Genomic DNA, 23561 nt, shown 5'->3' on the forward strand with positions numbered 1-23561 from the left:
TGTTCGGTTTTTTGAGATTGTGATGTTGTCGCCGACTTCACTTGGTTGTTTGAACTATGGAAGCCAAACCAGGTCCAATAAGAAATGAACACTTGGGTGCGTTTTAACTTCCAGTGCTCATACACCGCAAATTGTATAATTCTTAAGGGGATCTTTAAGGCAATTCACCGCTCGCAGCATGCGTCCATAGAGCAGCTTCCAGCTAAATAATCTCTGAAAAACCCATTTTAGGCATCTTGCCCACTCCCAAACAACACAAAGACAAAGTAAGTGACTACCTGGTGAAGAAAGTTAAATATCTAAAAGCAAAGTAAGAAGTTAAAGTAGAAGGAATAATGGATTTAAATACATCAGATCAGAACAATCATTACAATGGAAAGATGATGTTACTCACATTAAAAAATGTGTCATTGGCCTCTCAAACTTTTTGAGGTGATAATTTGTATTTGTATTTGTTCTACTGCCTAATATTCTAATAGAACATTGAAGCTTTTGACAAACTTCCAGCATTAAACCACGCCTCGTTTAAAAAGAGGACAAAAATAGGATGACGCAGGGGATGTTTTATGCAAATGGTGTTGATGCGGGTACATGGGTTGGATTAGACGTGCACCTGCTACAACTAAGCCATTGGCAACTGAAAAAAAGTGGGTGCAGCCATGTGTAAAGTGTGTATTATAAGATCACGGTCAATGTGAAACAATGAGTATTACCATAAAGTGGTTTCACTTTAACAGGCCTACAAAGTCACATTTCAACTGCATGGCTTTGGAAAGTATTTCTCCTAAGTGATTTATTTCCCACTGCTGCTATTTTTTGCTGGGGACCCCCTGGAAAACCTCCCTCGGGACTCCCGGTTGTCCCCAGGCCTCATGTTGGGAACCCTTACACTTTCAAATATGTGCACTTTAGTATCATCCCCTCCTGGAAGTGGCCATGTGCTTCCGGGGTTTGCTCACCACAACATTTAAAGCTGCCTCTTGTCATCACTTTCAACACACTTCAGTTGGTGTGAAACTTTTCCTCTTCTTCTTCTTGGGAAAAAATAAAAAGTCTCTCCAAAGTGTCACCCCAGATGCCATATTTAGGATACAAATGTGAAGGAGATGACAGCGTTGTAAAATGGTGCCCGTGCTGAGATTATAATTAACATTTCCAACCTACATCACTCTCCCTCCCACTTCTCTCCCCTATTCACCCAGTCCTGTACAATAAATGGGAAAAATGCAAGAAGAAAGGAGAGAAAGGGAGAAGGAAAAGAAAGGGAGATGGAGGAGGAGAGTGAGAGAGAGAGGGAGAGAAGAGGGTGACCAAACGGAGGGAGGAGGGAGGGGGGAAACGGCGTATGCTTGTATACAACCCTGATTTCCATTTTTTTCCCAACTCGTAATGTATTTAATTCAAGTGAAACGTAATCATGACGTGTCGTGTCATTAATCTCCTCGCCGCCTCTCCCGTAAGTACACTGAGTCTTTACTTTCAACGTATATCCTATATCTCCATGTATCTACTTACATTTAATCCACCTCTCTGTTTACATGGACACTTTTATGCATGGTGGCGTGAAACCAAGGGGATGAAACATTTCCTAAATTGTTGAATTTATTTATCGCGACTCTTTTTTCTTTCTTTCCTACACACATATATACGGGTTAATGGCCAATATAGTTGTTGTTGTGCTTTGTAGCGTGTGTATGCTACGTGTGTGTGAGTGATTGGCATGTCTGTATGTTGTAGACTATGTAATGTATGTAACCGCGCGCTCCGGACCACTTTACGTGTGTGTCATGTATGTTAACCGGCGCGCGTGGCCGACATGCATGTAGCCTACTATAGCCCGTGACATGACAAAAAAAGATCCGGGAAAAATGCACCGTTTCCTCATATAATTCAGAAAACACTCGGTGTAACATTTGGGATAAGTCCATTTGGGGTGTCAAGTCGAAATGAAAATGGTCGCGAGAGCAGGAAAGTCACTCGGAGTGGTTAAAATGTATTTCTTTCTAATTTGCGTAACTTTTAAACCAAGTTGTGTTCGTGTATTTCTATGCAGCGTGAGGGAAACCAGTTGAGAAATTCGGCAGCTTTATGACCTCTTCTTCTATATCCCGTTTTAACCTCTCCCCCAAAAAAGTAGCTTTTACTTTCTCGGTGCGTAACGGGAGGCATTCTTCGATAAGCCGCAGACATGTTGTCCAGGCGTAAAAGTGGATTTTTGCGTGTTAGCAAGTTGAATCACAAAGCGTAATTTGTGGGTAGATGCGATTAGCCTGACTAATTCTTTTGTTGGACGCACATTAGGCATTGTGTAGCGCATTGTTTTCCAGATAAGCACCGCCACTTTCATTTGGGATGTGCGCAAAAACGCACCCACGAGCTCTAATAGTGTTTTATTTCACCTTATACGTTTGCCCACCTTTTACTACAATGTTTACTACCACCCGTTTAGTTGTCCTAACATCACCTCCTGTGTCTACAAGCTCAGAAAGTAGCAAGTGTGGCACGCAACGCTGTGGCTGTGTGTGTGCAAAATGTTGCCAAAATGCATTCTGGAAAGAGAAGTTACCGGTTTTAAAAAAACGAGGGGTTTTTGGGTCGCTTTTTGGGGACTGGTGTCGGTTTGGGAGATTGGCAGAGGGACTCGAGATGAAATCCATGATGGCACTTTCTTCCTCCCTGCTCGCACACTCGTCTTTTCCCCTCCCTTAATCTTTTGTATAGAAAATTTAAGAACAAAATGGAGCAGGGGAGAGAACGATAGATAGGCTGACATGACACACACGACTTCTCCAAACTACATCTCATTGTTTGTGATCTTTAATCGCGTTTTTTGGAAGCGGTTTTGTGCTATCTGCGGACAGGGTTAATCTCATTTTCGCGGAGGGTGTTTATTAGTGCATTGTTTGTTGATGATTATTTATTTCATTAATGTGCCTCCTAATTGAGATGGCCGCGAGAGAGAAGAGGGGAAAGAGCGACTGAAAATGGTTGCACGTTATTGACGCACATCATAGGGGCGAGGAGGAAATTCCTCATGAGATAAGGCGCAGACGTGTCATCTGGGTTGACCAAAGACACTCCTGTCGCCTTTTCCACATCCAATAGAATATGTTTAGGGATCCTGAAATGCCCTATTTTTAAATCCACCCCTAAATGTCACACTTTTTGAGAGCGTGTGCATAGTGCAAGTAGGTTGACATTGCTGGCTTGTCCTATAAAGGGATTTAGTGGAGAAGTAGCTTTTTTTTTAACACACTCTAAATCAAATAAACCTATATCACATCTTTACAAATCTCCTGGGATTTCAAAGTGGATATAATATATAGAACACATAGATACATGTATCCTTACAGTATATCCTTCTTTAAATAAGTGATTTTGTCCCATTAGAGGGACTTTTTGTAGTTTTTCTAAAATCGAATCCATGTCCAGTCTTACCCATAATAAGATATGAATCCCCTTAATATTAAGAACTATACAAATCTCCTGGGATTTGAAACCAGATATCATATATGACACAAATAGAGAAAATTCAATATATATCCTTTTTTTTAAATAAGTGACTCTCGCCCATTAGAGTGACTTTTTGTAGTTTTCCTAAAATCTAATCCATGTCCAGTCTAAACCTGTAGAGAATAAGTTAGAGAAGAATCCATCTGCTTTCCCGAGATGATTTTACAAAGCCTCCCCTGGAACTCACTGTGCTCTCAACCCTGAAACATGGCCCCATGTTATAAAGACTCTAATGGTTTCCCCTCATTCAGACCCTCTCTCTGCTCAAGTAGTATCCTCCTCCTCCTCCACCTCCTCCGCTTTTGCCACCATCAACGCCGCCCTCCTCCCCATCTTTGTACATACTGTACTGTACTTGAGGGGGCACATACACCCCATCCAGGTGGCTCTTGGGGGACGAGATTGTGTGCGAGGGGAGAAAGACACAGAGAGAGTAAAAGGGAGAGGAGTGGAGCACCAATCAAGGCTTCTGATTGATATAATTGGGTCATTAGTGCGCTGCGGGAGAGGCACCTGCTTGCCCTCAGTTAGGGAGAAGCTACAGCATTGTGACATTTTGAGACTGCTGAGAGTTCTGCTGCCTGCTCGGGATTAGAGTGTATTTAGAGCATTAGGGCCTTACTTAAATAGTCCGCCACTTGTGCCACTTGTATCGAGTTTGAAGACCAAACTGATTCGTACAATGAACAGGTAGATCTCTCAACTCCACTGGTTGAAATGAAAGCGTAATTTGGGGAGCAGAGCGAGCTAAGCGGGTCACAGCGGCGGGAAAGGAGCCCGTTGTGGTTTGAAACAGCAGGTGGAGGAAAAAATAGAGCCGCAGTGGTGTGATTTTAAGAGAGCGGAGGGAGAGGTTAGAAGAGAAGCGTAATAGGGCATCCCATGTGAAACCTGCTTTCTATCTCTACATGCATTTCCTATGTGCGTCGGACACGCCATGTAACTTCCTGAAAACAACGATCTGACAAAAACCAAGCAGTCTGAGAAACTGAAAAGTAACGTGGTTTAAAAGCTACCTTTGTTTAATTTGTTATAAGACTTTTTTGGGCACTTTGCCCCGAAAGCAACACGACCAAAGTTCCTCCAAAAGTCCACCTCATTTCCCCCGTATCTACACGATTATTGCTCCCTGTCCCTATTGAAAGCTTTTTGAACACTTTCCGATGTCCCCAGACATCCCAAACGAGTTATTTGTAAGTATAACCTCACCTTCAATCCCCCTGACAGAGAAAACCCAGAGTTGCTGGTGGACGGAAAAGTAATCCCCAACATCGATTAATCCTTTTTGATTGACACCCGCATACACCGTGTGTATATAAACAAATAAAAGTGTAATTGCATGTACATGTAGGAAGGTGTTACGAAGAAAGAGAACACATGCTCTGCATATTTCCCCTGGGTGAGCAAAGAATCAACCTGCATTAACCGTTTCTACTTTGCTCAATAGGTGCACACGTGTCGAATATAGGTGATACACTTATTCCACAAGGAGGTCACGGTGTAGGGTCAGCTTCCCAGGGGATTGTGGGTAATCTGCATCTTGATCAAGGACAAGGGCTGTATCAAATATAGATGACTTGATTGACAGCTTTAAGAACATATTTAGATTTTTGATTGGAAATAAAAGGCATCATGTAGGCGTTTTGTTTCACCTGCTTTTCCTCTCAGCCCCTGCAGGTGCATTTATTGTGCCTTTTTAAAAGAAAACATCCGCTCATTTGGTTATGACATTTGCATGCTCCGAACCAATTACTTCTTTCTTAAGGCCCGTATCCTGTAACCCAGAATCAGAGGAGTCAGTCTGCGTGACTCGGAGCGACAGCCTTAGTTTCTCTGCAGAGACGCTGTGATGTTTCCAACGTTCACATTCTCAGATCTGGCAACCGTGGAGTCGCTCATCACTACGGTGCTTTAGCGACTGCGGGGAAAGTGATCGGCTTGTGTTCTCCGCTGCAGGAGGAATTCATTCAGAAGGAGCAGCAGCTTGAGAGGAGATAGAAGCCTAGAGGATAAGGATAGGTAGGGAGGAATGAGCAGTCTGATAGTGTCAAATAAACACAAGTAAAGCAGACGAAAGTGGCAAATATAAGGTTTTTCCTGTAATGTCGACAGTGGATTCCTCAATCGAGCAAAATGTGAACATTGAGAGTCTAATTGATCATTTCCACAACTTTCCCTTCATAAAATACCCAACAATTGTCAATATATCGGCCCTTTAAGGAGACTTGTGCCCTCAAGCACCAATCGTAGTTACATTTTAAGGGCAGGAGTGAGCTCTGATGGCAATTTCACTTTCATTTTCAGACCAAAATGACACACAGAAGTTCCTGTACTCCACTCATATCTGTACAGTAAGTGGTGGAGGCACAGTGGGAGACTTCCCCCCTTATCACTGTTGAAGGCGAGGGAGGGAGAGAGCGCTGGCCACACAAAGTTTGAGCGAAGCCGGGAGTGAAGCAGGGGGTTCAGGGAAAGGTGAAGTTAAGGAAATGAATACCGTCTGTGGGGAAGTTCGCCCCGTGACCACGCGATAAAAACCACAGGACCAAATTATACTGTACCACACAGCGAGCCGACTTCCCCCTCTCTTCCTCCCTCCATTGCTCATCTCTCTTTTTTTGTGGTCAGTCTCTCATACTCCCGCTTATCCCCGAAGGACACCTAACCTCGCACACGCTTCATCACATGGGAGTTCAAGTAATACAGCTGGAGGAAAGGTGCGTTTTATGGACTGAAGTACGCGCAGGAACCCATGCGCCTGATAGACTGTTCACTTTATGCCCTAGGGCTGAGGCCAGAGACCTTGGAGAAGCCTATTTTTAGATGAATAGATGAAGTAGATGTCTAACACACACAGATAAGAACGTAAAGGCAGTCGGTGTATACCCTGTTCTCTGTTTATCCTGTTATGAGCCCCTTACCTGTTCTTCAGGCCGCCAAAGGGTTTCACAACATAAATAGCCGGGTGATTAACAAGGTCTGGAAGAAGAAAACTCATTTATGCCACAGAACTCGATCTGCCTCTTCTGAAATCTTTGTTTTGCTTGTGAAATACTTCTTAAACTATAAACACTATTAAAACTAGAATAGCACTCGCCTCCACGAAGGCCACCGGTGCATTCAAATGCTCCTCGTATGGTCCCGTTCATCAAGGTGGAAAGTCATTATTCCGTCCGCATGTCATGAGCTTCAATTCGTGATAAGGGTTCAAAATGGACACTATGAAGATGTGTTGTAGTTTATTGATCAGAGCATTTAAAAAATCTAGTTTTGTAGTTGTTTTTTTCCAAATTAATTTCTGATTATTCAAACACCCAATGAATGCAGCAAAAATGCACCATCTTGCAAGGTTAATGAAAGTTAAACCTGCTATGTGTGTCAGCCTCATGATTCAGATATGGTCCAACATGTTATGGTTTCTTCCTTCGCCCTTCCACCGAGCTTAATGCAAATCAGACCAGTTGTTTTTCTGTAATCCTGCTGACTTGCAGACGTAGAAACCGAGCTGAAAACTAACCCTCCCAGGCAGAGGTAATAACTATTAAAATGAAAAAAACAAAGAAAGGCAAATCACACTCCAAAGAGCCCACAGACTTAATTATGCAAACTGTGACAAGTTGTTGCAAGTAGGTATTGCTCGGCTATAAAAGCTAACAAGCCAAAAGAAATGTACAGGCAACAGACACAATGCAATCCTAAAGCACAGCCTATAACACTCATTAATGTAAAGCCGAGCAGATGTACTCCTTCCTGCCACACACACACACACACACACACACACACACACACACACACACACACACACACACACACACACACACACACACACACACACACACACACACACACACACACACACACACACACACACACACACACACACACACACACACACACACACACACACACACACACACACACACACACACACACACACACACACACAGTTAAAAACACTAAGTGAAAGGCAATCACACCCTAACATTACAATTATGAAGTGTAGCGTTCTGGCGTGTACAAACATGCGGAACCTTCACAATAAAACCATTCCGCTCGGTGGATATTTACACAATGACATCAAAACCCCCCAAAAATAAACTTGTCTGAACATATTGTGCTCATACTCCCTCTGCAACTATTTATCGAGGATGTGATGTTCACTGTGACTCAGCTAACTCCCCACTTGCTGCCCCTTTACGCACACACACACTTTTTGACATAAGAGTAGTTATAAGCATTTATAAAAAAAAAGAAAGTTGGCTTGTTGACCCCCGTCATAAAAACTAATTTGCAGTCAAGGTAATTCAGCTCTTTAATATCAGTTATCTTAGAGCCCACAGAGATACACTGCAATTACCGTAATGACAACATCATGGCAATGCTCAACACAACGAGGATGTGCTTTTAAGCTGTTATTACCGTGTGAATTGCAATGCTGTTACCTACACCGCACATTTCAGGGTCAAAGAAGAAGAAGAAGAAGAAGGGGAAGAAAGCAAGAGAAAGGGACGGAAATTAAATAAATCCATCGTTCAAGTCGGTTTTTTCTGCAAAAATGCGAAAGAATAATACAGTTTTGAGCCTCTTGCATATTTTTATTTGATCTAACCTTTATTTAACCAGATAAAAGCATTGAGATACAATCTAACTCTCAATGCTGACCTAGCCAAGAAGGCAGCAACGTTACACATAACACAAACATATTAAATATAGAGAACATAACTAAGAAAACAAGAAAGCAGTCACTACAGTGTGCACATTAGGACAGTAAGAAAGGTGCACTACTTATTACTGCAAGAGCAGCTGGTGGTAAGGAGATTTTAGGATTCTCTGTTCTGTATCATATGAAAGTGAACATTTTTAACTGATTCAACAAATAATCAAACGTGGATGTGGAGAAATTTTGACGGACATGTGTCACTATTTCTGACATTCTAGCTCACATCAAAACTGACATCAAAAAAGAATTACAAAATGCAAAAATCTGATTCCACTTTCCTTTCGCATCACCTCTGACATCCTTTAAAGATGAGAGTTAACACCGTGTGGAGCACAAACCATTTCTGTGCATATTCAAGTATTTAGAAATGGCAGACGTGGAATGCATTTGTTTGTGATGCAGACGATTGTGCCTCGCGGCGTTCCTCACTGCTTCTTTCTTGGTTCATTAGCACCTGGGTTTCATGTGCTTCTGCTCCGCCTGATTCCGATCTGATTTCTGTCCCTCAGACGCCCCAACCCCCTTCTTCCCTGCATCCATCGCTGCACCTTATCTCCCTCTCTCCATCTATCCTAATTTTCTTTATTGGCATGGCAGGGCCGGTGGTTGACGACAGCCTCCGTCACGGTGGAACAATGCATTGTGATGCTGATATTCATATGATAATGCCATCAGACTTAACACTGCCGCAGACACATTTAGAGGCTCCCCCTTTTTCTCCCTGTCCCCTTTCTGTATCTCATCCTGTCTGAATGCATGTACATTAATGTGTTGCTTTTGAAATGATTTTTAAATCTGTTCTCTCATGTTACTGCCACTCCACCACTCTAATGTATCTCCCATTCTCGGTCTCTTTACCCTTTCTTTCTTCCCCCTGTTTCCCTCAACACCCTGCTGGCAATCGCATTAAATCATTTTCTTTCACATGGCTTCTGACAATGTTTTTTTTTAACGCTGCCCAGTTTTTAACTGCACTGAGTGTTTCTCTCCGTCTCTCCCTTTCTTTCTCTCTGTCTGCCTCCTTTCTCATTTTTGCTCTTCGCCATGTTGGCAGGGCCCAATCTACCAGCTGATATCAGCATTCCCTGGCACTCTGCCAACTGGCAACACTGCAGGAGAGAAAGAAAGAGAGAGGGAGAGAATGAAAGAAAATTAGTGAATAATAGACGGAGCGAGGGAGGGAGGGAGGGAGGGAAGGAGGGAGGGAATGAGAGGGGGATGGGAGGAGTGTAAATCGGGGTAAAGAAAGGCAGAGGGGAAAGGAAGACAGAGACAGAAAGAACAATAATGGTGGATTAAGAAAAGGACTGTTTATGTGCGTGTGTGTGTGTGTGTGTGTGTGTGTGTGTGTGTGTGTGTGTGTGTGTGTGTGTTTGTGTGTGTGTGTGTGTGTGTGTGTGTGTGTGTGTGTGTGTGTGTGTGTGTGTGTGTGTGTGTGTGTGTGTGTGTGTGTGTGTGTGTGTGTGTGTGTGTGTCTGATTGATACGGTGTGATATCCCTGTGAGTCATAGCTGAGCTAAAATGTCAACTGGCTACATGAGAAATCTCTTTGTCATCCAGGCTCAGACAAACACACATATACACAAATCCAACTGATCATATAAACACACATGTGGCCAAACTGCTGCATATATGGGCGACACACCTGCGTGCGCAGACGTTCCATTGCTTTTTCAGCAATGATTGATGACCTTTTGCTTTGTTGTGGGAGCCTCTGCTGCTCCTCAACCCCACCGAATGATGGACGAAAACAGCCGATGTGCATAAATCCAGTCCAACTGATGCAAACTGCTGTGCGCTGGAAATATTTGGGGCGTGTGAGCCTGCTTGCCAAAATGCTTGTGTGTTCAATATGCTGTATATCACACTTTACATTTCAGCTGACTCTGTAATCTGGGGTGACGGTTGCAGTGCAGTCAACACAACAGCAGAATAAGCTTGCATTTGTACATTACTTAAACAAGAAAGCATGACTAAGCAGGGTCCATGCGCCACACCCAGGCAGTACATTTAACAAATATTGTTGTCCATGATGGTGTGTGTACAGTCCTGATTTGAGCAAAAAGCTGCTACTGTTGGAGTGCACAGGAAGGGTGTGTGGGGAAGTCAAAACATTGCGCGCCCATCCTGTTTGGGACAGTCCGTGTCCTGTGGTGGTGCCCTTAACTCCTAAACTCACACACACACACACACACACACACAGATATACGCCCATGCACATTCACACTCCGACTAATCATCCCATATGTGCGAACAGTATGCTGCCCGTGCATTGTCAACCCATGCAGCAGGCAGAACAGGTGCACACCTGTTACACATTCAAGCGCGTGCATACACCTACGCAGACTCAGGAGCAAATGGAGATCAAATAAAGATTTGCTTTGTACTTAACATTTACATGCATTAAAACTCATGCAAAAACCCCGCTATGTATTGTGGGTGCTTTTGATTACCTGCTATTACCATTCATGATGGAATACATTCAAAGAGACTCAAATTCATCCGGTTCGACCAACCTGCTACCTGCAGTTCAACTCTCATTATATCAGATTTACAGCTACATTGACCCTGATATTATCAACTCAGTCCAATCAAGTCTTTAGTTAGATAATGGCTTCGATAATGTGCTCAAATGTGTTAGAAGCTATTTAATTTCAAGTTAGGTTTTTGATTGCAAATAACTAATTTCTCCTCCTGAAGTCTTTTTTTTTGCTTGCTTTTTGTCCCCAGAGTATTAAAGGAAGAGGCTGCCCCAGAGGTGCGTCCCCCTTCAGCTTAGACCCTAAAGAATGGCATAACATCTCACACACTTCTGGTAATATTACCTACACACCTACAGACAAGAGAACCTGTTATGCAAACGAATAGCATTTTAATATGTCTATTTTTTTGGCAGTTTTCCAGCCCTGGTCAAGGTCAATGTTACAGCTAAAGTTAATTATGCACAACATGCAAATTGAACCTTTTCCTCTAGGTTTATAAAGTTGTAACGCCTCTTAAGTCATCAGTTCCACTCACTATCTGCCTCTCTCCTTCTCTCTGTGTTTTGTGCTGATAGAGGATGGATTCCCCGCCAGAGTGTGTGTTGTCTCTTTCATGTGAGCAGCCCCAGTCTCCTCCAACGTTGCCATCCCTCGACCACAGCCCCCAGGCGTCTTCTCCTCACACCCAGCTCTCGCTACCTGACAGCCCCCTCGTGGTGCCCATTCACAGCCCTGAACTCTCCCCGCAGAGCCCAGACAGCACACCTTATTTCCCCCTCTCTCCCTTTCCCCTCCTCGAGGACACCAACAACAACCACCACGATGTCGATGAAGAAGACGACGAGGAAGGGCTGGATGGAGTTCCTCAGTCCCCATCAGTGGCTCTGTTCCCAGGAGGGAGGGGACAGGAAGCTGGTTGTAGCCCTACTCTGGACTCCTCTCCCCCGGACACACCTTTAGGGCCACTCCTCGGGTTTGGAGCCCTGGAGCTGGCCCTATCGTCTGGGCAGAGTGGAAACTGCAATGACGAGCTCGACCTCCAGCTGTTCCAGAAAGATACCGTCGCCAAGGCGATACCTGGAGTGGGAGGGGCTTCACCGGGGCCTGCGCTCAGGTTTCCCTGTCATGTGTGTGGAAAGAGGTTCAGATTCCAAAGCATTTTGTCTCTTCATGCTCGAGCTCACAGTCTGGACAGAGACCGCCGAGCCACAGCTCTGTACAAGACCGGAGTCCCTTCAGCCCCCCTAAAGCAGCACCTAAAGATCCAACAGAACCACAAAGACTTAATCAAGAATCACCGGAGTCAGCCAAACCAGCGTATACTGCCAGGGACGCTCATGCAACATCTCACTGAAGACGAGGATGTTGATGGCGAGGTCAAAGGTCTAGATGACAACCTACAGAACCCAAACTTTCTACTGGATGACAGCACACCGTTGACCCCTCCACTCACAGAGGATCCTGTGTCTGTGACCCCTCCCTATTCTTCTACCATCGGGGAAGGGGTGTCTAATCCTACAGCGCCTGCGTTTCGCTGCCATGCCTGCAAAGGAAAATTCCGCACAGCTTCAGAGTTGGCGCGCCACGTCCGCATTCTCCACAACCCGTATAAATGCACTCTTTGTCCTTTCTCTGCCAGTCAAGAAGAGAGCCTGGCCTTTCACTTGCAGGAGTGCCACCCTTCCCCCGAGGTACCTGCGCTGCCACTGTCTTTTAATTCCAGGCCGGTCATTGCCACCCCTGATACTCCCGTGCCCACGCCCACCCATACCCCAGCCCCAGCCCCAGCCCCAGCCCCAGCCCCAGCCCCAGCCCCGAGTACCCAGCCGGTGACAGCGGCAGCTACAGCGGCAGCTACAGCGGCTGCATCCCCCACACTGCCGGCCTTTCGCTGCGAGGTTTGCGGACAGCGGTTTACCCAGTCTTGGTTCCTGAAGGGACACATGCGAAAGCACAAGGACTCCTTGGACCATAAGTGCCAGGTATGTGGCCGCGGCTTCAAAGAACCTTGGTTTCTCAAAAACCACATGAAAGTACATCTCAACAAGCTTGGGCTGAAAGCCGGGTTAGGAACCCTCGGGGGAGCTGGGGTCGCCGAGCAGCAAGCCAAAGGCTCTGTTAGTAATCAATCCCTCAACGCCCTCTATTCAAGCCTTCTTCTGGCCCAGCAGAGAGGAGGTAGGGGTGGACAAGGAAGAGAAACTGGAGGCAGAATGGGGATGGGCTCCAGCAAGTCAGCCATCCTGGGCTACCTTGGATTGCCTAACGATGGCAGTGGGGCCAGCTGCATGGAGAGACTTCAAGCAGTGGCTCAGGTGGCCGAGATGGGAAACGGTGGTGGCGGCATTGGTGGCTCAGGAGTGGGGGACCAAGGAAGAGGAGGAGGGTCAACTAGAGGAGGGGGCACAGGTGAAATTACCGCATCCATTTCAGAAGGAGGGGACCAGGCAACTTGGTGGCAGCTGGTGGCTCGCAGCCTGGCAGTCGCTCAGCAGCAGCAACAGCAGCAGCAGCAGCAGCAACAGCAGCAGCAACAGCAGCAGCAACAGCAGCAGCAGCAGCAGCAGCAGAGGCCCCAGCAGCGAGGCCAGCAGCAACGAGGCCAGGGTCGCGGCTCCGTGATCACTGAGGCCGACCAAGTCAGGGCATACCTTGGAGGCCTGGAGCCAAGAGAAGAGTCTGGCGGAGCAGGAGGGCCATGGGAATGCCCAGACTGTGGAAAGCTCTTCCGCAGCCTGCAGCAGGTGGTGGTTCATGCTCGCGTTCACACCCAGAGGCCCCTGAAAGGAGGAGGCGGCGAAGAGGAGGGGAACAGTAGTCGTAGAGGAGCGGGGCTTGGAAGAGGAGGCGGCAGCGAAATGAGACAGGAGTCTCAGCTACACGGTGGTGGATCCCAACAAACTGGAGGAGGGAGGCAGGAATCAAAACTGCACAGTGGTGGATCGCAAGCAGAAGCAGCAACGGGTTTTCACTCCGCCATCTCAACCTTCAAAGGTACAATCACAAGCGCCTTTCTCTACTTCTGGGTTGTGTTTGTTTCTCACAAGCATGTATATAGTGCATACGGAAACACTCTTAAAAATATAATTTGCAACAAAAAACACCCGAAAATAAAAACTTTTTTTTTTTTTTTTAACTATTATACGTCAAGATAAAGAAAATTATTTACATGAAATATAGATATACCAAAAAACAACGTTCTATGATAAAATAATCAAATTAAATATGTGCAGTATTGTTATGAAAAGTGAAAAGCTGTGCAGATATTAAGAGAGGTAGCTTGTGTACAAATATCCAGAGGGTTGTGCAGAACTGGCAACACGTAAATAAAAACAAGATACTGTTTGCAGAACGATGGTGTTATTATCACAGGAGTGTATTATTTTTATACTGTAAATAGAAGCTCTCATAGAGGCCCTTCCCAACAGCTGTTATCTTTACATTTTTCTCAACTTACAGGAGAAAATGGCATGACAGCAGTCTCCTCCATACCGTCAGTTCCCAGCAGGGAGCGAGTGCGTGGTAGAGGGATAAAAGACTGCCCCTACTGTGGTAAAGCCTTCCGCTCTTCACACCATCTCAAAGTGCACCTGAGAGTTCACACAGGTGAGAAACTGCTGTGAGTTTAACAAACCACATCTATTTATTTTAACCTTTAGAACAACCCCTGGAAAGGTTTCAGTGAGCATGCTCGCTTGAGCAGCTCCACCTTTTTTCTTTTTTAAAAAACGTTCACCCCAGAGAGCTGGCCAGTGCTAATGATAGCGCTCTACTGCAGGCGACCGAGCAGCCCCCAATGGAGCAACTCCTGGTTAACTGCCTTGCTCAAGAGTATATTGATAGTCGTTTTTGAGGAAAAATCAAGCCACTCCAGGGATTACTTTTGGTTAAATCGCAGTAAAATAAAAATCACAGCACCACAGAGAAAGGAAGAGTAGTCTCAAGTCAGTTGCCTAACTCCAAATTGTGGCTTGGCAAAACCTTTTTGAGATCGAATATAAGGATTTTTAAATCAACAATCGACATTTTAAAATTCAATATTTCTGAAATTCACGAGCTTTTTTGGAAGCAAGTCAATCTGTAGTTGTTCTCCTTTAATTTATTCAATTAGATATTCCGACAGTAGGACGGACACACAGGCAATCCAACAGACACCCAAAGGCCTTTTCAATACGAAATAATAATAATAATAATAATAATACATTTCTGGTAATAAGTGAGTAGGACATTAATGAAAATTGGGAACTCTCACAGCACTCACACACAATCTTAATTAATGATCCATTTTCATAAGTCTTTATCAGCATCAGTCATTGCCATTTTCTATTATTTGCGTTTTTCGCTTGATGTATTTGATCAAAAATAAAGACCCCTCTTCTATTTTCTGACATGCCACCAATCTCCAGCAACTGGAGCACGTCCAAGTCTTTCCAGCGAAGCCCAAAAAGCATTCAGTAAAATCTATTTAGTACTGTCATTATGAATAATCGTCTATAGCTGACATATCAAATCACAGATGTATTATTCATGATAGCATACAGCTCCTTTTCTCCTGCACTATTGCTTCTTGCTGCCATCAAGTGATTACCACATGGTCAGTAATTTAAGTGAAGGCATCAAATTATAATAATACCCTCTTGATATTACTGTCCTCTTGAGATTATTGCCCCTCGAGATTCTTCTCCCATTTCTTTTTGGTTTTATCGACAAAATCAGACATTTCATATTTTGCTTTCATCAAAAGGCCTGTGTTTTTTTTCTTGGGAATGTGGTAATTTACGTCCAATACATTTCCTGCTGTAGATTAGCCTCCAGCATGATGCCCCCTCCTCTTTATCTCTCCCAGCAGTGTCATTTGTAATCAGTGATGAAATACTGCCATCTCCCTTTCAAATGTGTCACTACATCTCTTGTTCACCACTGTTTAAAGAACCATGCCAGTTGTTTTGTGAGTTACTGCTAGTGTTTTAAATTGTAATATTTTCAAAAACACTTATTTAACGTGTGTGTGATTTGTCGTTATTGAGCCGAAACATTATCAAGTTAAGGGTCACCTAGATTTGATACTAAGTGTGTGTGAAACTCCAATACCATTTCCCGAATCTTGTATTGTCCATCTTCTTTTCTTCAGGTGAGAGACCCTACAAATGTCCCCACTGTGACTATGCGGGTACCCAGTCCGGCTCCTTGAAGTACCACCTTCAGCGGCACCACAGGGAGCAACGCAACGCCCTGTCAGCCTCCTCCAACTCCTCCTCCACTGGTCTCACCTCTACTCTCAACAGTCTGACCTCTGGATCCTCAGGGCAGCCCAAGCAGCGCCGATCCCACCTCAACCACGGTCCCGTTAACCGGGGTCCGACCGACAACGCCTCCCCTCTGCCCAGCCAGCAGTCCTGGCTCCTGGGGCTTCCAGACCAGCACGACCACAGGAAGGCCTTGGCGGCTCTGAGGGATGTCGACTTGGAGACACAGTACCGGTATCTTTCGGGGGTGATGGGAGCTCTTTACCAAGGTGGAATGGAAGGAGGCTGGATCAGGGAGTCTCCACCACCAAAAGCCCCTAAAGTGTCCCGTCGTAAGCCCCTCACCACAAGCCGAATGGTCCAACCGTCAAATGACAAGGAAGGGCCTGCGCCTTCAACTCATGAGGGCGGGTTCGAACCACTGGATCTGTCTCGTCGGCCCTCACCTGGCCTCGGAGGCATGGAGGAAGATGGAGTCTTGAGCGTAGGGGAGGGAGGGGTTGGTGTGGATGGAGGAGATAGTTCAACAGGGGTCAAACTAAGCCAGTGTTTGTTCTGCCCTTTCCGAACGTCCTCAGCCGAGCTCATGGCCATGCACCTCCAGGTGAACCACACCAGTAAGTCCAGGCGCAAAAGAGCCCCTACCACCATCTTGAATGACGACGGAGCCCTAAAGGCCGCCAAGCCCAGGATGGAACAGCCCGATCTGGACTCTCTGACAATATGGAGGAACGCAACCGAGTCCGGGGCCCCCCTGGAGGAATGGTCCTCAATGAATACCAAGACCTTGAACGGGAACACACAAGACCATCCTAACAACATGCTTGAGCACCCGGATGTGGCCCCAAGATCCAAGAAAGTAAGACGCGCACATCTGGCACTCAAGGGTAAAGTCGAGGATGATGATGATGATGAAGAGGAGGAGTTGGATGATCATTTGGAGAACAGCAGTGCGGAGGATTCGGAGGACCAGGATCTGAGGATGTCCCTCGCTCTCTCCCCAGCGCTTAGCTCCAACCACATGGTGGGAGAGGAGGAGAGCATCTTAACAGATTAAAATGCTTTGGGATGAAACCATCACAATTGGAGAGTTTGGTTCAATGTTTCTCAACAACATTTAACAGAGAATGAAAGAAGGGGCGGGTAGCTTCTCCCGGGGTTTGAAAAGGACAGACAGAAGTCTTCCCTTCGACATCACTCTTCAACTTCACTTCTGACAGTGTGGCCAACTTCCTGTACAAAAGAGCTTGGAAGCACTTTTTCAGGATGTTGTAGGCCACTCTTTCCATTTTTCTTCGAACTTCTCTCCAAGATGGTTGATTTTTAAGATTGTCGCCTATTTGATCAGTTAAAGAACCATACATAAGATTTAGCGCATCATTCCACACGCATTTATTTTACATTAATAACGGACTGTTACCCGAAGACTACTATACTGATCATGCTGAAGCCAGCTGTGAAGAGTTGCTCTCCTGACTGACCACTGAACAGTTTGAAACTTCAAGTTCCTCCTCAAAAACGACACATATGTTGTTGAGTCGAGGGATGTTCAAGCTGTTAACCTCAGCTAAGCTATTTGGTATTATTTTAAGGCATGAGGTTAACTATTGGAGGCAGCGTGCTTTCCCTCAACTATATATCACTGCCTCGTTTGTCTGAAAAGTGTTTCTATATGATTGTCCTAAAGAAAAACAGAAAGAAACGTTTGTAATATTTTTTCTTGTATGAGTTAGTGCCTGTTCATGTGCGTTGTTGAGAGAGTCTCTGGTATTCCTGCACATCGAGGCTCTGATAGGTCATTTTATCTGAATATACAGTTTAAAACAATTTAAGTACAGTATATTTGTTAAAAGTGGTTCTAGGGTGTTGTGAATAGTTAAGTTGTTGAAGAAATGCTACATCGCGGCGTCATGTCCTTGACACAGACGTTTGTGGCTCAGCTTGAAAATAAAATAAAAGATTGGTCTTAGATTAAGCTATAAAAAGGGTCACAGTTCAACATTCAGTGTTTACAATGCCGCCAACAGTCGGTAGGCTTGCCGAGGCAACATAGATGCGTGGAAAAGAACAAAACTAAGAGCGGATGTCTATTTGAGGGCCGAAGGGACGTCGCCCGAGCCCCCGAACACAATCAACTGACACACCCTAAAGAGACAGAGACTTTACAACTGTGTCAAAAAAGAAACAATTCCTCCATAGGAGAGGAGATACAAGGTAGGGAACGAGAAAGACAGCAGTACCCCTGCAAAGCAGGACTGAATCTGAGAAACAAACTGTACTCTTGAGGGTTTGGTGTCTTTTAGACGAGTAGATACCCTCTCTTCTTTTTTATAAGAAAAGAAAATGCTAGGAGTAATTATTAAAACACTAACAAATGCATAGACATCCCAGTAGAATATGTGTAGCTTTTGTAAAGACAAGAAAAAAAAGCAGACTTTTGTTTATTTTCATTTCAAGATGCTTACAGAAAAAGGTTATCAATATAGGTAATATTGATTATAATGTTTGTGAGCTAAGACTAGTTGGAATGTCTATACAGAGCACTGTGCAAGGTTTGAGTTCCCAAAGTAGTTGTTGTTATTTTGACTTTATCGATAGACCAAACGTTTTTTCAATGGAAGCTGTCACTTTCTGTTGTTGTTTAAAATGTGTAAAGCTGTGGTTTCGATAGATTTACCCCATCGATTAGTCAAAATCAGTGTCATAAATATCCAACCATTGAACTGGTTGTTAAATAAAGTTCACATTCAAAATACATAACTTTTTGGGTGAACATCAACCCATCTACTGCTATTAATGAAACCGATCCGTTATCGTGAATTGTTGTGTTCTGAAGGTATATTTAAGAAAAAAGATGAATGTGATTCAGTAATATCCCCTCACACTGGTTACTAGTTATCCACGTAGACTACTTGTTGATGGGGTTTTCTATGGTTGCAACCACTCCTTAATGTGCATCAATGTGTTTAAGTTCCTTTCTTAGAGCACCTTATGAGTTTTGTAGTGAAAGTCCCTTAGTGGTGTCTCCTTAACAACTACTGTCAATGCCATCGTGCCTTCTGTTTCAAGCACTTCCTGGTGTATTTTGTAAAACTCACCAAAAGCACTTAGCCTATATCCACACACTCTTTCTTCCTCTCCGTCTCTGTCCTTCCACCTCCCCTCATTTCTCTTCCTCTTCATCACATCCGCTCATTTCCTTAATCTTTTTCTCGTGTCTGTACCTCTTGGCCCCTCTCTCTCCTGGGGGGGGGGGGGGGGGGGCTGTTTTCATGATTTCTCTCTACTGTTCAGGCCCGATCGGCCTTAAACAAGGTCACTAGGCCTTATTACAATCTAGCATGGCTAGACTCTTGAAAAGAATAGACTACCTAACCTTTAGACGAGTAAATTGTAGATGTAGGGTTAGACTTTTGGTCTTAATACTAACCCTTTGTAAACCAAAGCCCAAGTCTATTATATTTAATCTTTTAAAAAGGTGCCAAAACATGTCCTAAGGTGACACTAAAGCAACTTGAAAAAACGAAATAATTCACTTTCTTTCTTCAACCTGTCCTCCTTTCTGTCGTGCTTGCTCTTCCTCCCTGTCGCTCTCTTGTCCGTAAACTGTCTAAATCTCTAGCACCACTTGAAGGTGACGTGTACTATCTGGTATTGAGGCCTTTATTAGATTTTTATTTCCGTTTGTGTGGTGTTTGTTCAATGCCGTTGAGATGGAAAAATGCTCTTCTTATAATGATAATTATTATTGTTTTGGCATTATGGTTAAAAAAAAAAAAAAACGAAGAAAAAAAACAAACAAGAGAAATGTGTTGTTGAATGTTGTACAGATAGCACTAGAGATGTTGTGTTTTTTTAAAGAGAGCACAAACCCGAGTGCTGGTCCCTTCCGCTCCTCCCACCGGCAAATGGGAATAAAACAGCCTGCCAATCAATCTAGATGTCTAATGACGAAAATGTCCGTGTCAAAAGAAAACCTTTTTGTCCAAGTAGCGCTTTTCTCTGGAGGTTTGAATGTAAACAGCCTTTGACTCGAACTCCATTCCCAAATTTCTTGCACAAAAAAAAAAACGCTTTTTGAAAGACTAAAGCAGCACGAGCCAACAGTTTTACTCTTGAAGATATAGTTTGATTTCAGAGACTATTTCGCCTATTTACTAAGAAACAAAAGGTTAGCTTTTTATGTGTCCATAAGCAGTCTGGAAGTATATTTAGCAACCATTTCAATCAGTAGAAGCTCCTCTGAAAACTGCTGGATTAACCCTGTATGTCTCCTAAACCAACATAATAGCACCCTTGAGTTTAGTACGAAGAAAAGGCGAAATTCTCTCCGAAACAAACTATCCCTTCACATTTGCACTTGTTTTCAATTGAATACGATGTGGCTCCCTGACGTGTGAAAGTTGCACCTTATCTCCTGATTGTGAATCAGATCATTTCAGCAGAATAATTAAGTGGCTAATATCCTTTTGACTGTGTCTGTACTTCTGATCTTATTGAAGGTGTTCATTATGAAAAGACAAATCTCTGCGAGGGGAGGGGGCCACGCTGGGTTTGGGCTCTTGTGTAGTTGACTGCCATTGCAGTGAGGGAAAAACTGATCTAACATAGTAGTGACTAATATGACTTTGTGGACAGATAAAAAAAATAAAACACATTAGAAATAAATAAACACAAACAAAATAAACCTGTATTGCGTTGTTATGTCTTTCTGCACCCGATGCCATTTCTCTTTCTCTTTCTCTTTCAGAATCAATATGTATCTAATGCGTGTAAACCATGTTAATATCAATGGGAGTCGATGAGGCGTCAGTTCAATCCACAATCAAGCAGCTTCATACAACTCTTAGAGAAGGGGGCCCTCTTGTGGATCTTGTGAACAGGTCATCATTCCCACCTCCAATTTCATTATTATTTCCAATCTGAGGTTAAACCATTAGCTATTAAAAGTGTAAACAATTATGAATAAAGACATTTTAGAATAACTGTAATAAGGAGTGTTTGGGGCCTTTGAGAATAGTTGCTTACGTGTTGTCTGGAGATTATGTTTACATGTATTATGCTAATAATAACTTTGTTTGTATAGCACTTCCTGTACATAGTTCATGCAGTTCGAAGTGCTTTACAGTATGAGAAAGCAGACAACAGAAATAAACTACAGAGAATAGATACAAAAGTGTAATGTTAGAACAATTTAAAAGCAAATTAACTATCATTTTTATTAGTTTTCAGCAGCCTGCAAAAGAAGCCAATGTTTGAATAGTTGGAAATATGTTTTGGCAATAGGTATAGAACATGTATTAGAGAAAAAGCCATGTAAAGCTAGCTGGATATATCATGTGATGTCTGAACAATCTGCGGGTTAAACATGACTCTAATTACACCATAAGTACCTACAAAGGTAAAGGGCCCTTTGTGTGAAGCCTCTCAGCTGTTCTTCCTGACTGCAGCAGAAATGATGTCAACTTTAAAGACCCCTGCAGTTTTGTGAATGTCTCCCGACTTCAACTAATGAGCCTTTTCATAATCATCTGCATCTGGAGACAGTTTACAGCCTCGAAACTCCAAACCAGGACTTTGGGATTCACTTATGAGATGATTTATGATGCAACTGCGCCCTCTAGTGGAGACATGTATGAGAGGGTTGAAAATACAACTCCGGATTATAAATAGTAGTGACACTTAAAATATACTAAAGTGAACAAAATCAGAAATAAAACAAAAATAAGTGTGGTTCTGTGTACGGAATATAAAATGATATACAGTCCAGCCTGAGTTAAGTGAGAAAAAAGCTTACACAAAAGCGGATGTAACTAAAGTTTCCTTCAAAATAAAATCAAGAACAATATTTTTTTTTTTTAAATAAACAGAAGGAATCGGTGTTTGAATGTGCAATTATCAATACAAACGGAAATAAAATGTTCATTCTCATAACATGTTTGCTTTCATCGTCTAATAAATGGCCTTATTTTGAAATTAGTTAAAAGGAAGTCATGCACTATTCTTGCCTGGCTTTACAAAACTGGGATATAGAAGATTAAACCACTCTCATACCATGAGAAAACATCAGTTCTGTTTTGTAAAAAGATGCACAAATCCACATTAAACAAATCAACATACCTTTTCATTTATCAAACTGCATTTGTTTGTGAATGTATAGACTAAATAGATTATTAAGTACATTCATAAATATAACACAAATCAATCAATTAACGCGGTTCAGTGAGAGGCAGAGTAACATGCTCCAGGGTTAGCCTTCATATTATGTAGCTATTAGCCTACATCCCTGTACTAGGGCAATAGTCTGCTCCCTGGTGACTGGTTGAGACTGAGTGGGCGAGACAGAGAGACAGAGAGAGAGAGAGAGAGAGAGAGAGAGAGAGAGAGAGAGAGAGAGAGAGAGAGAGAGAGAGAGAGAGAGAGAGAGAGAGAGAGAGAGAGAGAGACTGTGCCATAACGCGCACTGAAGCTTCCTTCCATCATCTGTACCGGAGAACTGAGCATCACTTCACACACAGTTTCCATCTCTTCCTCGACACACTGCAGCTCTGTGACGGCTCCACATCGCTCCTGAAGCCGGCTAACAAAAACACTGAGACAAGACCCCACGGACGAGACCCCACTGAAGTCCACCGCTGCACAACTCACACTCCAAGATGAGCGAGGTGAGTGCGTAAAAAAACCCCGAGTTTTTAACAATCGGTTACAAGTGAGTTACTCTAGGCTTTCATCACATTAATCAACACCACGCACCTGTACCGTATTAATCCGGAGGCATTCACTCGTGCGCAACGTTAAGTTCATTTCTGCGTAATAACCACCTCTAACAAAAAAAAAAAAAAAAAAGCCGCAACCCAAGGTGCGGTTAAGAACAAAATGTTTTAGCGCAGCGCTCTCTCTCTACTCTTTGCTTGGCTTTGGTCCCGAGTCTGACAGAAACACTGCAATGAGACGAGCAGTGACACTAGCTCTATCGCCAGTGGGCACCATGAACATCTGGAGCGGGAGGGCTTCCCCAAAGTAGGGTCCGGGGACCTGTGTGGGGGCCTTGCAGGGGTTTTGAAAAGGTCCACAAATGAGGAATCTTTATTTTGTTACATGTATGTGTCCTTTCTCCTTCTGGGGAAGATCAAGCCCAATGCAGTATGAAGTGATGCTTTACGGTGTGTTGGCATCCGCCTACAGAGTGTACACAAGGAAGCTTACTTTACATAAATCATGCAAAGTACTTTATTTCCAGCAGAAGCTCCGCATGGATCCTTCCCAAACTAGCTGCATATGCATCAATTCTGCCTTTGCATAATAAAGTAGATTTTTTTCCCTTTCTGATGGATGTGGGGCTCGATGCTGCAGGCGTCAGTGCTAATGGGGGAAATGTAGTCATGTATTAATAAAGAAGGCTATAGCAGTATTTATGGACACCTAACTCACCGTTGATAATGCTGATATGTGTACTTTTTTAGTCTTTACTTCTGTTTGAGATGCTTGACAGTAATATTACACTGTCTTAATGTGTTGAAACAGGGCTTAAGTCTGGCTTACAGTACTCATGTAGTTGTGTTGTCTGCTGAGGCTGTCAGGTAGTGATTACTACTCCTG

At 43.8% G+C, this 23561-nt stretch overlaps 1 protein-coding gene across 1 annotated transcript; it reads left to right on the top strand.

Moving 5' to 3' along the window:
• Nucleotides 1-1300: 1300 nt before the first annotated feature.
• znf219 (zinc finger protein 219) lies at nucleotides 1301-20655 on the top strand. The gene is given in 6 exon segments (XM_079670542.1): nucleotides 1301-1456; nucleotides 11292-12482; nucleotides 12485-12529; nucleotides 12531-13710; nucleotides 14176-14322; nucleotides 15848-20655. Coding segments are annotated over 6 exon segments (3774 nt in total). The 5' UTR covers nucleotides 1301-1417; the 3' UTR covers nucleotides 17020-20655.
• The last annotated feature ends 2906 nt before the right edge of the window (nucleotides 20656-23561 follow it).

Source organism: Notothenia rossii (genome assembly GCF_949606895.1).
Source record: "Notothenia rossii genome assembly, chromosome: 3".
Taxonomy (NCBI): domain Eukaryota; kingdom Metazoa; phylum Chordata; class Actinopteri; order Perciformes; family Nototheniidae; genus Notothenia; species Notothenia rossii.